This window comes from Narcine bancroftii, chromosome 12, assembly GCF_036971445.1.
Source record: "Narcine bancroftii isolate sNarBan1 chromosome 12, sNarBan1.hap1, whole genome shotgun sequence".
Taxonomy (NCBI): domain Eukaryota; kingdom Metazoa; phylum Chordata; class Chondrichthyes; order Torpediniformes; family Narcinidae; genus Narcine; species Narcine bancroftii.
In genome coordinates this window covers 14,414,365-14,430,209 of record NC_091480.1, presented here as the reverse complement: position 1 = coordinate 14,430,209, position 15,845 = coordinate 14,414,365, and the positions used below count along the sequence as shown (strand labels likewise).

Sequence of the window (15,845 nt, the reverse complement as noted above, 5' to 3'; positions counted from 1 at the left end):
CTGCTACTGCTATGCCAACCTTTGGGAATTAAATCTATAAAACCAAAGTGTAAATTTCAGAATTGACAGGAAACCCCCAAAAAAGTCACATTCAGTGAATTTAAGATAAGTATAGAAAATGAAGGACAAACTCATATTAGGACGGATAGCATCTGTAAAATTGAGTATTTAAAGTCAAACCAAATTTGCAACCCCCCAATGACAAGTAAAATTGATTGGTGTTTGACCTGATTAGTAATGATATTTGGAAAGAAATGAGAAGAAATAAACTAGAAATGTGTTAACCATTAAAGAAAAACCCGTGGTAAAATCAAGCATCCCTTTGTATGTGAACAAAAATCACACCAAACTGGCCACATTATTAGGCCCTGGTTATGTTTTTCAATAATTTTTACATCACAATTCTAACATGTGGCATTAAGAAAAGATGCACATTGTGTTTGAATGTCTAACCTTTTTTTTTCTACTGTGCACATGTTCATTTTACATATGGTAATGGTTCCATTTTTCCTTTATAGTAAATAGATGTTTTGGTTGTCAGAGACATTTTAATTCTGATCCACATTTGTGAAACATTTTCCCATACCTGTCTTCATGAGAAGTGTTTCAAAGATTGATTGACCTTGTTCATTCAATTGCAAGTTGTACTCCAACTCCAAAATTTGCTGCTTTGCCTTCAACAACATTTAAATTTGGAAATTTTCACTTGCAAATCCATTTCTGTTCATTTTCTGTCATTGACATTTATTTTAAGGAACAGATTCATCAGTTCTTTGTTACACTGAGATTTCTATCTAAGTGTGAATTTGTGACATGATATGGCTCCTAACAGTCAAAAGCGGCACATTAAAAAAACGGTGACATGCTGTTATCTACTGCTACTATGCGTAAGAGAAGGTGTTTAGTTTTGCTAAACAAGGTTGATGTAAACAGGATTGGTAGCATGATGTCCTTCCAAGAATGAACCAAATGGAGTAGAACAGAACTAATTAGAAATATTTTTCCCTTCCCATCTGTGCCAGTGACGGCTGGAATTCCCTGCTCTAACTCCATTTCCCCGGTCTTTTCCCCTTTATTTAGGCTTGCTGAAATTGCAGTGAAAATAATGCTGAGGGATGAGTTGACAGCTGCAAGAACTGTACAAGCAGCGCCAAGAGAATGAGTAATGTCACAATGAAGATAGCTTTAAAGGGCCTGATTCATGTTTACAAATAAAATGCTTTTATCTATGAAATTAATGATCTACTAAATTAATGGACTACAAATGAAGTCAAGTGGAATGGGTGAATAAAAACATGCAATTTTTGAATGTGTGATTTGGTGACAGACCATTAATTACTGCAAAAAGCAGACTCACTCCCAATTTACTGTGAAAGACAACTCTTTCCACCAGTTCAGTACCAGAAATTCCTCTAATTACTTTTCCTTGTCAAATTTTCTGATATCATCATCTTTAAAGTGTATTTTGAATTAGTTTGATCTAAAATATCCTGTAGCAAAATTCAGTAAAGATCAAAAATTAAACAACAGAATTCAAGAAACCAAGATATAACTTTGTCAACCCATAATGTAATCAGCATCTTGTTTAAACCCCACAAAACTATCTGGTACCTGATACAAAGGAAACACTTGAGATAGTTCCAGTGAAGTGCGAGCATTAAACAGTGCAAGCCAGAAGACCGCTAAAATTTGTACATAGCATTTCATTTTGGATTCTTTGTTGATGGTATAATATTTAACCCACATAAGGTGGCATGGTTAACGTAGCAGTTAGCACAACGCTGTTACAGCGTCAGCGATCGGGACCGGGGTTCAAATCCCACATTGCCTGTAAGGAATTTGTACATTCTCCCTAGGACTATGTGGGTTTCCCCCCACCCTTCAAAACATTTCAGGGTTGCAGGTCAGTTGGGTGTAAGTGGACGCCACAGGCTTGTGAACCAAAAGAGCCTATTACCATGCTTGCTGTATTTATGTCTAAATTAAGAAATTATGCCAATTGGTTGCAGACTGTTGAGATAGAATAAATATAAGGTCTTGTTCATCCAAAGCCTCTACTAGGCAGTACATGAGACCATCGAGAGACATGTGGCGTTCCAGACAGCATCAATATTGACTTCTCCAATTTATGTCACTCCCCTCCCCTAGTGTCTCTCTTTGCCTCATCCGTCTGTCTCCCTTCTTCCACTCCCTATCTCCTTCCCGTCCCTCCCCTATCAGGGAGCCATCTTTCTTCTCCTCTGCCTTCTCCCACTCACTTAGCTTCTTTAACTTCTACTCTCCCATCTGTATCCACTTACAACCTCACCTGTTGGCCTGTGTTCCTTCCCTCTTCCCTTTCTCCTTCCCCACCTTTTTATTTAGACATCTGATCTTCAGCACAGTTGAAGAAGGGGTCAGGTATGAAACTTCGATTGCCTTTTATTTTCTATTGATGCTCAGTGAGACGTGGAGTTTCTCCAATACTTTTGTATCTTGCAGAAGATCCAAGCATCTGCAGATTTTCTTGTTTCCTCCATGGGGGAAAAAGGCGGAACTGCTGTAACGGCAGTGCTGTCGCTGGAATAGACCAGGGAGAGGCGACAAGCACTGCTCCACAGGGTCCTACCTCTGGGACTAATGTTGACAGCTCTATACAGGCTTTAAATGGCCTGTTAAAGGAGCCAATGGTGTGGTTTTTTTTAAATCCTGCAACCATGGAGTGTGTACCCAACATAGTGGTGCTTGTGCTGGGCAGAAGACGATGAGGGGTGGCAGACTGCAAGAGAGCAGCAGATGAGTGCAGGGCACTAGAAATGGAGAGAACACCTCTGCCCACACCCCTTCCCCATTGATAAGGAGAAGCATAGGAGACCCGACAGGGAAGGTGACCACAGCAGCAGACCATCAAGGGGCTCAGCAGCCAAAGGACCCAACAGTCTTTGGGTGGTTGGTGACTTCCAGTTGAAGGACTGTGGGCTGCAGGTGACCTGAGTGAAGGACCTACTCAGGCTGCGGGCTGCTAAACACTGGCTCACGGGAATTGGGTATTGGAACCAAGAGTCGAAGGGGTGCTGAGGGTAAGAAGGGCTCCGGAAGGGCCTCGGGCACTGAAGGCTTTCTGATGGTATCAGAAGTTTGGATCTGGGCTCGGGTTGCTCATGGTTTGGACAGGAGTCTCTGCGCTTGCAGAGCCTGCGGGAGCACTGGAGGCGAATCCACAGAAACTCAGTGACTCTGAAGGAGCTCTCTTTTGCTTCTCTTTCTCCCATTGTTAGGGGAACCAGGAAATGCTCATGGTGACTCTTTATTTGTATTATTACAGAGAAATTTTGAAGTATATCACGTATATTACATTTTTAATGTCTTATTACATGACAATACAATGCACCTTGAACTTTGAAGAAAGGTGTAGAAAAAAATGTTGACTAAGTTAGAAGAGAGGAAAACGTGTGGAGTAATTATGCAACAATGGGGCCAAATACCTTACTTCCATTCTTTAAATGCTTTGAAACTTGATATAAACTTTAATTTTGCCAACTTCAGCCTTGCTGTTGTTGAGATAGCAGGATTTGAAGGAAATTACTAATGATTTTAAGAACATGTCACAAGAACAATTCAGCATAATGTCCCCACCACTTCTTTGTATAGTCCAATGAGTAATTAGGTTCTTTGTTATTATTTTGCCTATATTGGCGTTAAAACTAAATTGAAGTTATCATTTGAATCTGATTCACAAAGTTCGAAAGTCGTTTTAGGACCAACATCGTTGCTTATAAACCGAGATAGATCGGGAGTACCGTCTTTTTGGAGCACTGCCCTTCCAATCATTGTTCCGAGAAACAAACTAAATTTACCAAATATTGCCAAGAATAGACAAGGATAATGTTAAAATCACTGTTGCAGCTTAGAAAATATAGTTCATAATGCAATAAAATGTCTGTATTTAAATTGAGGGATTCCTAACTATTTGGTACAACTTGAGTTAGCAAGTTGTTTCTCGCTTATGACTGAGGCTGGATGCTTCCTGATGATCAAACCTGATGGTGATGTTTTCAGTCATACCACTTCTTTTATTTTAGAAAGTTGGATGCATTCATATATGATGCTGCAGTTCTGAATTACATGGCTGGAAGAGATGAAGGTTGCAAGCTTGTAACGATCGGCAGTGGATATGTCTTCTCAACCACTGGCTATGGGATAGCTCTACAGAAAAGCTCACCTTGGAAGCGGCAGATTGACTTGGCTCTTCTCCAATTCGTTGGTGATGGTATGTGTGCCCCTTATCACTCATGAGAATCTGTTGAGTCTGTGTTATTTTGTTGTGAAATTATCCCGCTCCATCAGGAAGCTCCAGTGGAAAGAAAGTTCTCTGAGGAATAGGCTTGAGATACTAAATAAAGGTGGGGTAGTTCATACTGGCATATTCAATTATAAATATGGATATAAGAATTAATACTGCAACAAGTAACATGAAAGACTTCCAAACCTTAGCATCATAAAGTTTTTTTATTCAGGCACGGAGATTTTAAAAAAATGAATGCAGAGATGATCACGTACACTGGACTTTTGAGACGTTATTATTTTGTTTTCTTTTTTCAGTTTCAGGAATTAACATCTCATGCTTGGAGGATATCTCGATGACATTCAGCTCAATTCTTTTTTTTTCAGACAGTTAAAATGTGCATTTTGAATTTGTAAATCACTGATTAAGCACTAGCTGGGGAATAACCCTCAAGAGGTAAATATAGTTGAAAATAATGCAAAAAGAAGTTGCTCTATAGACAAGAGAGGCAGAATGCCACGCCTCCAATGTTGCTATCACCGCAGAATTCTAGAATTTAAGAAAAACTGTGCTCATAATGATTGTCCTGAAGCTACGGTTGTAAAATAAGACATTGGGGAGGAAACCTGGTCCCATTGATATGTGACTCAAGGCCCACAGAAGTACAGTTAATTCTAAAATTACCTCGCAAACAAACATGTTCAGATTGATCAGGAATGGGAAACAAATGGAAGGCTTGCCATTGATACCACATCCTGAATTACATTAAAAAATATAGGATGCCATTCACGCTTCACACCTGATTTCCATCAATGGACTGGTCTAAAATTCATGGCTCTCTGTGTGTACACTGCCTCTAGAGATCTGGCAATCACAGGAAGTTTGAGGGCATCCAGAAGAGTCTTTTGGTAAAAAAAAGATCATCCATCACTTGTATTAAAGAGATAGATAAAGCGAAGTCACTTGAAATGAGTTTTGGAAGCAGAGTGCAATGTGCAGTTTTCCTATTGAGGCATAACTAAAGCAAGTGATGGAGGACGATTTTAGCTATGAACTTACAGCCTCTATACTGATATAATCATTTAGTAGATTATTTGTACAACCCCTACACAAGCCAAGGAGGTTCTCTCAGCTGGTGCAGTTATGTGAATTTCAATGAACTCGATTTGAAGATCGTCATGTCTTCTGCTCTTTGGAGAAGAATAGCTACTAATTGATAGTTCAGTATACCATGGTGCTTCTGGAGAAAGAGGCGTACATTGCCAGCAAGGACCGTGCAATCCTGAAGCTACTTAAATATTGCCCATTGTCTTGTCATGTAATGGAAGTCTAGTCATGGTACATGGTTTCCTTTGGTTGAGATGATGTTGTTAATTTTTGTCTAAAATAGTTCTTGTATGTGAAATGTGAGGTTAATCAGTCATTCTTCTTTAACCATGTGCACTGAACAGCTTGACAGTGGTTGGACTGAGCTCCCATTCATTGTTTTGAATTAATAGAATTATCTGTTGGCAGGTGTGTACAACCAAAGACCAATATTTTTCTATAAAAACACAATGCTGGAGAAACTCAGCAGGTCCAAGGGTGTACTTTATGTAGCAAAGATAAGGGTATGATGATGAAGGGGTCAAGACCGAAACGTTGATTATGTCTCTTTATCTTTGCTACATAGAGTGCGCTGTTTGACTTGCTGAGTTTCCCCAGCATGGTGTTTTTTACTTCGAACCACAGTGTCTGCAGACTTTCATGTTTTACCAATATTCTTCTGCAGAGTTTTATTTAGATTTCGATTTATTATCAGAGTTCAAACAGGCGTCAATCATACCGGTGCCCAAGAAGAGTGTAATAGTCTGCCTTAATGACTATCGACCAGTAACATTACATCAACAGTGAAGTGTTTTGAAAGGCTAGTGTTGAAGCTTATTGGCTCCTATCTGAGCAGTGACATGGATCTGTTCCAGTTCGCCTATCATAGCAACTAGTCTGCGGCGGATGCCATCTCACTGGTTCTACACGAAGTCCTTGAACACGTGAACAGTAAAGATGTTCTTTAATTCATTTATTTAATCCTGTTTCATTTATCAGGGTGCTCTTTATCGACTACAGTTTGGCATTTAACACCATCATCCCCTCAAAACTGATCAGCAAACTCCAAGGCCTGGGACTCAGCACCCCACAGTGTAATTGGAACATAGATTTCCTCACCTCCAGACCACAATCAGTGAGGATTGGTAAAAACATCTCCTCCACAGTCTCCATCAGTACTGGGTCCTCACAGGGCTGCATTTTTTTTCCCCCTGCTCTACTCACTTTACACCTACGACTGTGTGGCTTCATACAACAATAACACTAATTTGCCACCAATACCACAGTAGTCATCATACAGGAGAGATATTGAAAACTTGGCTGAATGGTGCACCAACAACAACCAACAATCAATGTCACCAAAACTACGGAGCTGATTGTTGACTTCAGAAAGAGAAAGCCAGAGGTAAACAATCCAGTGATCATTGGGGGATCAGAGGTGGAGAGGGTGATCAAATTTAAGTTCTTGGGAGTCGCTATCTCACAGGAACTTTTCTGGACCCAACACACCAATGGCATCGTGAAGAAAGAACGTCAGCACCACTACTTCCTCAGAAGTTTATGGAGGTTTGGTATGACATCAGAAACCCTGGCAAATTTCTACATACTGTATGCATGGTGGAAAGTATGCTGACTGGTTACATCATGGTCTGATGTGAGGACACCAATACCCCTGAGCGTAAAGCCCGCCAACAAGTAGTGGACACAGCCCAGGTCATCACACGCAAAACCCTCCCCACCATCAAGAACATCTACAAGGAATGGTTCCGTCAGAGGGCAGCAACAATCACCAGCGATCCACACCACCCAGCACGCGCCCTGTTCTCGCTGCTGCCATCAGGAAGGAGGTGTAGGTGCCACAAGACTCGCACCACCAGGTTCAGGAACAGCTGCTACCCCTCTCACTGTAAAAAACATCTTCAACAGCACAGTCTTACCAGCTTCTTCACGCTGACAGTATTATTCGGCAGTGCATCCTTCTCAGAATATTGTTGTCAATCCACCCAGTAATAATAGATGCTCTCTACTTCTCATTCTCTCTCATGCTATTTTCTTTCCCTTTCTCTATTTATGGCCACTCAAGTTGTGATGTGTCTGGCTGATGGTATGTCTAACCATGAAGACCTGTTAACCATAACTCATTTGCCCTATCTATTTTAATGGAAAAAAGTTAAGATTTTTCCTGTAAAAAAAAAACTCCAGTTACAATTTACTGAATGACTTGAACTTAGTTCTGGAACTCAGTAATGCTGACATGTGTCTGTATGGAAACATACATGTCATACATATACACACACACACACACCACCCCCCCCCCCACTGCCTTGTAAGTTCTCCCCATGTCTGTGGCTCCGGTTTCCTCTCACTGTTCAAAACGTACTGGGGTGTAGGTTCATTGGGTGTAAATTCGGCGGCATGGATTCATGGGCTGAAATGCCTGTAACCATGCTATATGTCTATATTTTTTTGCAAACACATTTAATAGACCTTAACTGGTTAAGATTTGTATAAGATTAAGGTTGTCACATAAGATACTTGTGATTGTTTTTGTCCTGAGGTGTACTTGATGCTAAGTTCAAATTCTTCTGCATTGATTTTGTTTTTAAATGAAAAGGTTGAGACAATGTCAAGCTGTGAAACTGAAGTTAGGTTTTATTCATGTGAAGGGAGACTGATTCCTGAGATCCTGTTGTGTTTATTCACACACCAGATGAACATACTATTGTATTGATTTTACAGCATAGAGGCTGGCCATTTGGCCCAAATAGACTGTGCTAGTATTTCAACATGCATGCAAGATTCTTGGTATTTTATGTCAAACCTGATCTACATATTCATCATAAGTTTACCATTTGCATCTAGGAAGGTCTGAAAGATCATACATTTTAGGGCAGGGTTGTAGTACTTTCCACAGTGGTTGGATTGGTTCATCCAAGGGTGCTATTATGCCTTGTTCTTTGCACCCAACTGTGTTTAATGTGAACCAGATCGATGGATTAAATTTTCAGAATTATGACTTGTGCGTGCTTGAGACCAAAGCAAAATATTGCATCTGCTGGAAATCCAAATTAAAACAAATAATCTTGTGGATACTCAGCAAATCAGGCCACATCTATGGAGAGAAACCTACCGGTAGTCACTGTTTCAGATCCTGATCTTCCATCAGAATTTTATCTCCACTAATGCCTGGCTGTCAGGCATTCCTAACATCTTTGGTTTTATTTCAGATTGGAACAGTTTGACCAGCTACTATTTCTGGCAGGTCAGCTCTTCTTCTTTTGAAATGGTTGCATGAGTTTGGTCGTAAAATAATTAATTTGCTGGACGTGTAGTCCTGAGGCTTGCACTAATGAATCACTTCCATTATGGCAGCAGGGTAATTTAAATTGCTAATTACGTAAATCTGAATTAAAAAGATATATTTTTAATGTTAACCAGAATTTTAAAACCAATTTGGTTCACTTCCATCCTGTAGCAAAGGAAATCTGCTGTTCTTACCTGGAGTATCTAGTTGATTTGCTCTAAAATGAGTTGGAAGGACTGACACAAATCTGGCTACAGGACAGCAGCCATTCCAGAAAAGGCTCTCCGTCAGTCTCTCACAGGAGTTTTTAGGGACAAAATATTGTTCATTTCAATTGCATGATTCAATGAGAGGAACCAATGATACATTGATAGTTTGTTGTCCAATGTGGCTCCATTTATGTTGTATTGATCTTGGTACCGAGGGTGAGGGGCAGGTAAGTCATTGCCAAATGCTTCTAATTAGATTGATGAAAATGTTGTTTAAGTAGTTTTATGCCAGACGAAAGTATCCCTTAATTATTTCCATATTTTATAACTAAGAACAGGAAAGTGAATGCCCAGGCATTTTCAGTGGGGTTGAGAAGGATTTAAGAAAGATTGGTTTGAGTATCAAGGAAGACAAAGGACACAGCGCAGTCTTAATACAGGACAATGCACAGAACCTGGACTCCATCCATTCAGCAGTCAGAAAGTATCATGGCATTGAAGTAGGCCCTTTAAGTTGCCAGTCATGTTCTCTACATAAGACAGTCATATTTGACAGCATTCGTCTCATATCCCTCTAAAGTTTACCTGTTTAAAAGTTTTTAAAGCCTCACAATTCTCTACCACTTCCTCTTGCAGTTTGCTACATAAACCTGCTGTCGTCTGTGAGGATAAAAGATTCCCTTCAAGTCCCCTTTCAATCTTTCCCCTAACACCTTAAGTCTTTGCTCTCTGGACTATGACTATTTACCTTATCTTTGCCCCTTGTGATTTTATAAATCTCTATCTAAGTTCTCCTTATAATTCAAGCTCACCAGTCCCAGTAACACTCTTGTGAATTTTTTCTGCAGCCTGTCCAGCTCCATGATTCTTGTAACTGGGTAACTAGAATTGTGTACAATAATCCAAATGTGGTCTCACCAACATCGTGTACAGTCGTAACATGCGAGGTCCCTGCTGCCCTGATCGATGAAGGCTAGCCTGCCAGATGCTTTCTTTACCAACCCATCTACCTGTGTCATCATTAGGAATAGTTTTCAGTAGTTGGGGTTCCATCAGTATCACTCAGCACCTGACCTCCGTGTAGCCTTGTTCCAAACATGGACAAAGAGCTTAATTCCAGAATGAAATGAAAGTAACTATCCTTGACATCAAGGTAACATTTGATTGAATATGGCCTCAAGTAGCCCGAACTGACAGGAATTAGGGGGAAAAAAACCTCAATGGCTGAAATCATGGATAAAACAAAGGAAAATAGTTGTGATAGTTGGAGGTTAATCATCTCAGCCACAGGACATTTCTCTGGGTATTCCTCAAAGACCCAATCACCAATGACTTTCCTTCAATCATAAGGCAAAGAATAGAGATGTTTGCTGATAACTGCAGTGTTCAATATCTTTTGTGAAGCTTCATTTAAGTAGGTCCACAACCAAATGTAGCAAGACCTGGACAATATCCCAGCCTAGACTGGTAGGTGGCAAGTAATGTGCTATATGTGTCAAGCAATGATGATATCCAAGAGAAAATCCAGTTGTAACCCATTCAATTCAATGGCATCACCATCAACCAGGGTTGGCGCTAAGGGGAGAATTCACAGGCAATCAATCTGTGCTTCTCTAGGTAGTGTGACCCCCCCCCTCCACCCACTCGTGCCCATTGCCCCCCCATGAGATAATGTGACCCCCCCCCTTCCCAACCTGCAGCCTTAGTGTCACTAGTCTTCACGTAATATAAGCGATGTGTTTATCTCTTCAAGGGGGATGGCAGTTGCGCAAGGAGGAGGTTCATGGTAGGCAGCAATTCCCCCCCCCCACCCTGCTCTCACCTGCTGAGTGAGTTTTGAAGGCCAGATTGTGCCGCTTGCAGTTACCCTAATGCCCCCCACTAAGACTTATTCTGGTGCCGACCCTATCTCCAACTATCAATATCCTGTGATTAGCGGTGACCAAAAACGTGAATAACCATGTACACAATGTAGTTACTAGAGAACATCAGAAGCTAGGAATCCTACAACAAGTTCCTCTCAAAATTCATCTTAATTCCTCTGAAAACCTCCTGAGTGATCCCCCATGAAATCAGTTGTTTGACTGGTTGTAACATATTCAATTTCTGCTTGCTGACTGCTCTCAATGGCCTAATGAGCTCCTAAATTCAGCACAGGACACTTTGCAGGCATCCATTTTTAGTGGCATACATTGAGGTTCCAAGATCTTTCCATGTTCACGACATTATCCAAACTCCTGATGACTAATTTTTCTGGACTAATTGAGTGTTTGATAGGTTAGTTCAGTGATTAATACAAGTAAATATATCCAGCTCAAATTGCGCGGATGTAAATAACAGTCCAGGATTATGTAAGAATTATTTCATGAGGATTCAGCTGCGGCAAATAATGAGATGCACAGAAGTTAATATTACCTTTCAACAATTTGCAGATCTCTCTGGAGGTGCTCTATTTATTGACCTAATTAGGCTTCAGTATGCTTTTGATTGGCCTAGAAATTCTGTGTTCAAGTCAGCTACTTTCCATTTCGCAGTAATGCTTTGTAGTTCTACCACGTTGTGAACTCTCTTAAAAAGAACAATCCTACAGAGCTTAGGATGACTTTGCAATAAATTCAGTTTGTCACAACCCTAAAGTATTTTCCAATATCAAGACGACTTGACCTTTGCGGGGCAAGATCATTAAAGCAAAGGATACAAAGATTGGTGACTTTATGGTAACAATTATCCTTGATTTGAAACATGGAGGAAGAGAGATAGGGCTGATTAGTTTACCATTGATTCTACATTCCCATATAAACCCTCATAGCTGAACAAATGGCTTGGTTAATTGACAGCAATTGAGTTTTCTATAAACCTAACAGGACCTTTTTGAAAGTTAGTGAAACGCACACAGAAATGCTGGACGAACTCGACTGGTTTTGCAGTGTCCATAGGAGTAAAGATATATTACTGATTTTCAAGCTTGAGCCCTTCTTCAAGGCCTTGTGTTAATTACATCCAGTGCAATTTGACCTGGACATATTTATTAGTATTAATTACTGAGCTCACCTCTGACTAAACACTCAATTAGTTCAGAAAAATCAGTCATCAGGAGTTTGGATAATGCTGTGAACATGGAAAGAGCTTGGAAAACCAATGTAGGGCACCAAAAATTGATTTCTGCAAAGCATCCTGTGCTGAATTTAAGAGCCCATCAGGCCATTGAGAGTTACCTTGAAGAAGGCCTCAGGCCTGAAATGTCGGTATTATACCTTTACCTCTTATAGATGCTGCTAGACCGTTTGTTCCTCGAACTCTTCTGTATGTTTTTACTACAACCTCATTGTCTTCAGTCTTTCGTGTTTCATCCCGCTTTTTGAATTCAGTTTGTCACATCCACATCAAAAAGCATAGTTCAGTTATTTTTCTATCAGCTCATTTGAAAGAGAAAGTAAAATTTATCATAAATTTCAAATTCGATTGTGAGCTTGTTCTTTCTTTCTCTTCTTTGGCTTGGCTTCGCGGACGAAGATTTTTTGGAGGGGGTAAATGTCCACGTCAGCTGCAGGCTCGTTTGTGGCTGACAAGTCCGATGCGGGACAGGCAGACACGGTTGCAGGGGAAAATTTGTTGGTTGGTGTTGGGTTTTTCCTCCTTTGTCTTTTGTCAGTGAGGTGGGCTCTGAAGGAGGTTGCTGCCCGCCGAACTGTGAGGCGATATCAGCCCACTGGCGGTGGTCAATGTGGCAGGCACCAAAAGATTTCTTTAGGCAGTCCTTGTACCTCTTCTTTGGTGCACCTCTGACACGATGACCAGTGGAGAGGTCGCCATATAACACGATCTTGGGAAGGCGATGGTCCTCCATTCTGGAGACGTGACCTACCCAGCGCAGTAGGATCTTCAACAGCGTGGATTCGATGCTGTCGGCCTCTGCCATCTCGAGTACTTTGATGTTGAGGATGGAGCGGAGACAACGCTGGTGGAAGCGTTCTAGGAGCCGTAGGTGATGCCGGTAGAGGACCCATGATTCGGAGCTGAACAGGAGTGTGGGTATGACAACGGCTCTGTTTACACTTATCATTGTGAGGTTTTTCAGTTGGTTGTTTTTGCAGACTCTTTTGTGTAGTCTTCAAAAGGCGCTATTTGCCTTGGCGAGTCTGTTGTCTATCACGTTGTCGATCCTTGCATCCGATGAAATGGTGCAGCCGAGATAGGTAAACTGGTTGACCGTTTTGAGTTTTGTGTGCCCGATGGAGATGTGGGGGGGGCTGGTAGTCATGGTGGGGAGCTGGCTGATGGAGGACCTCAGTTTTCTTCAGGCTGACTTCCAGGCCAAACATTTTGGCAGTTTCCGCAAAAAAGGACGTCAAGCGCTGAAGAGCTGTCTCTGAATTGGCAACTAAAGCGGCATCGTCTGCAAAGAGTAGTTCACGGACAAGTTGCTCTTGTGTCTTGGTGTGAGCTTGCAGGCGCCTCAGATTGAAGAGACTGCCATCCGTGCGGTACCGGATGTAAACAGCGTCTTCATTGTTGAGGTCTTTCATGGCTTGGTTCAGCATCATGCTGAAGAAGATTTAAAAGAGGGTTGGTGCAAGAACGCAGCCTTGCTTCACGCCATTGTTAATGGAGAAGGGTTTAGAGAGCTCATTGCTGTATCTGACCCAACCTTGTTAGTTTTCGTGCAGTTGGATAACCATGTTGAGGAACTTTGGGGGGCATCCGAGGCACTCTAGTATTTGCCAAAGCCCTTTCCTGCTCACGGTGTCGAAGGCTTTGGTGAGGTCATCAAAGGTGCACGTTGAGATAACACTAGGACCACAATTTTTTTTCAGAAGATTTGCTTCCTGAAAAAAAAATGGAGATTATGATAGGCAACTTCAAGCTGAACAACTATAATTTCAGATTACGTAAGAAGTTGGAGAAACATTAAATTAATTTTTATTGAATTTAGCATGCTTAGTCTCAAAATGATGCTGATGCCTTGCATTGGATTAACTGATCTAAAAATGTTCTGCCACTGATTTTTGTTTGTACTCAGCATCTGATGCCTTTTGTGTCGGTGTCCAACAATAGTCAGTCAGCGTTGAGGTATTGCAGCTGCCTTGATACCACTTTTCCTTGGTCATCATGTCCTGGTGAAACCTTTCACCATATTCATCACTGACTGCACCAAGATCAGCAGGGAAGATGTCCAAGTGTGAATGCAGAAAATGAATTTTCAATCACACGTTGCACTTTGTGGTTTTATGTGATTGAAGTGGACTTAAAATAGGACAGAAAATCACAAAAATAGGTTAGATATAAAATATAGATACATGACAGGAAAATGTTTAGGTGATTTTTGGTGACCAGCAGCCCAAAATCCTTAAAATACTCCCAAAAGTGCTCAGCAGACAGAATCTTCATTGTCCAGTGTTATTTATAAATATTCACAATCTTTGAAATTTTTTTGTATTATTTTAATGCAGATATTAGCCCTGTTTTAAGCAATTCAAAGTTCCTGTTAAAGAAGAGGAATTGTTCAGTTGTGACTGCTCATGTTCTAATAGTATTAATATATTCTGGCTATGAATCTTTACCATTGTAAATGGACCACAGATAAATTGCAATAAAGTCTTGAGGAAAGGCTAGCAGAAATAGCTTTCCATCTTCCAATATTCCATATCTGCAGATCCAAGGTAAAATTTCATTCAAACTCTCATCTGCTAAAAAGGTGCTATATTCTACTTCTGAAGTTCATGTGCAAGAAAATATTTAAAGTGAAATTCAGAAGATGGTTACAGTGTCCCTCCATGATTGACATATACGTTTAAAGCTTGCGATTGAAAATGAACCTTTACCCCCTTATCTTCTGGGCCTCACACTGTTGGAAGTGTGGTGCTGAAGGTTAGAATGTCTGGTGAGGAGGAGGCCCAGATAACCTACACCTTAACCCTCATCAATCTGTTCTCAAATTAAGATTCAAATTCAAATTTTTCTAATTGCTTTAATCACTTCTGTGTTTTCTCCATTATCATACTGTCAAGCTCTGTGGTTAATATGACCATTTTCATTCTAAAATGTATATTACAAGCTCAAATAAAAACATTGGAACAAGATGTAGAAGTAGCAACGGGCCACATGGCCTCTATCTTGAACATGCTCAATCCAACGAGTTGGTCACCCACTTTATTGCTTGATCCCAAAATATTCTACAAAGATCCATTGATCTTGGCCTTGAAATCTCATCGACCTTTATCACCCTGATAGAGAATTCTCTGGGAAAATTTTTAAATTTAATTTTAAAAAATTTCCTTTTCAATTTACACCAATGCCGATGTTGTGGGGTAGGTCATCAAGGACTAAAATCAGGAGCTAAGGGTGGATGAAACTAGCTGGCTGGTTTTGAAATCCTTTCCATCCTGTGGAGGACTTTGTCCCTGGACTGATTCAGGATCAATCTGTGCTTCTCTTGCAGGTGAAATGGAAGAGCTAGAGAGTTTGTGGCTGACTGGAATTTGTCACAATGAGAAGAATGAAGTGATGAGCAGCCAATTGGATGTTGACAACATGGCGGGTGTGTTTTACATGCTGGCTGCAGCCATGGCACTGAGTCTGATCACCTTTGTGTGGGAGCATTGGTTTTACTGGAGCCTGCGGCACTGTTTCATGGGACCTTGCAGCGGAAAACCAGGACTCCTCTTTTCAATCAGTAGGGTGAGTGAGGAAAAATACAGCCACGTCTACGTCTGCTTGATAATGAACTACTCAAATCTTTCGCATTCTTCGATCTTATGTGTAAAATGTGTTGAGTTTTAAGAAAAGTAACACATCATCAAATAATGTTAGAGGAAATGCAATAATCTCGTAAAAATGTACCGGATTCTGTCGTTAGATTTAAAAAAACAATAACTTGCAACATATTGTTATCAAAACAAAAACATTTGGTTCTTAAACTGAGTCAGGGTCATTTTAACTTGGAACAATGATGCAAAGAATGTGATATTTCACTTGTCGGCTG

The 15,845-nt window shown here is 40.7% G+C and overlaps 1 protein-coding gene across 8 annotated transcripts in view; it reads left to right on the top strand.

Annotated features, from left to right (window-relative positions):
* grin2aa (glutamate receptor, ionotropic, N-methyl D-aspartate 2A, a) overlaps nt 1-15,845 on the top strand; it is a 242,703-nt gene that overhangs the window by 205,163 nt on the left and 21,695 nt on the right. For all 8 annotated transcript variants that reach the window (XR_011347558.1, XM_069906920.1, XM_069906918.1 and 5 more), the window contains 2 exons: nt 4,062-4,249; nt 15,303-15,541. Coding sequence is in view for 7 of the 8 variants with exons in the window: in XM_069906920.1 (XP_069763021.1) it covers nt 4,062-4,249; nt 15,303-15,541 (427 nt within the window). In the remaining variant the exon portion in view is untranslated. The remainder of the gene's footprint in view (nt 1-4,061; nt 4,250-15,302; nt 15,542-15,845) is intronic.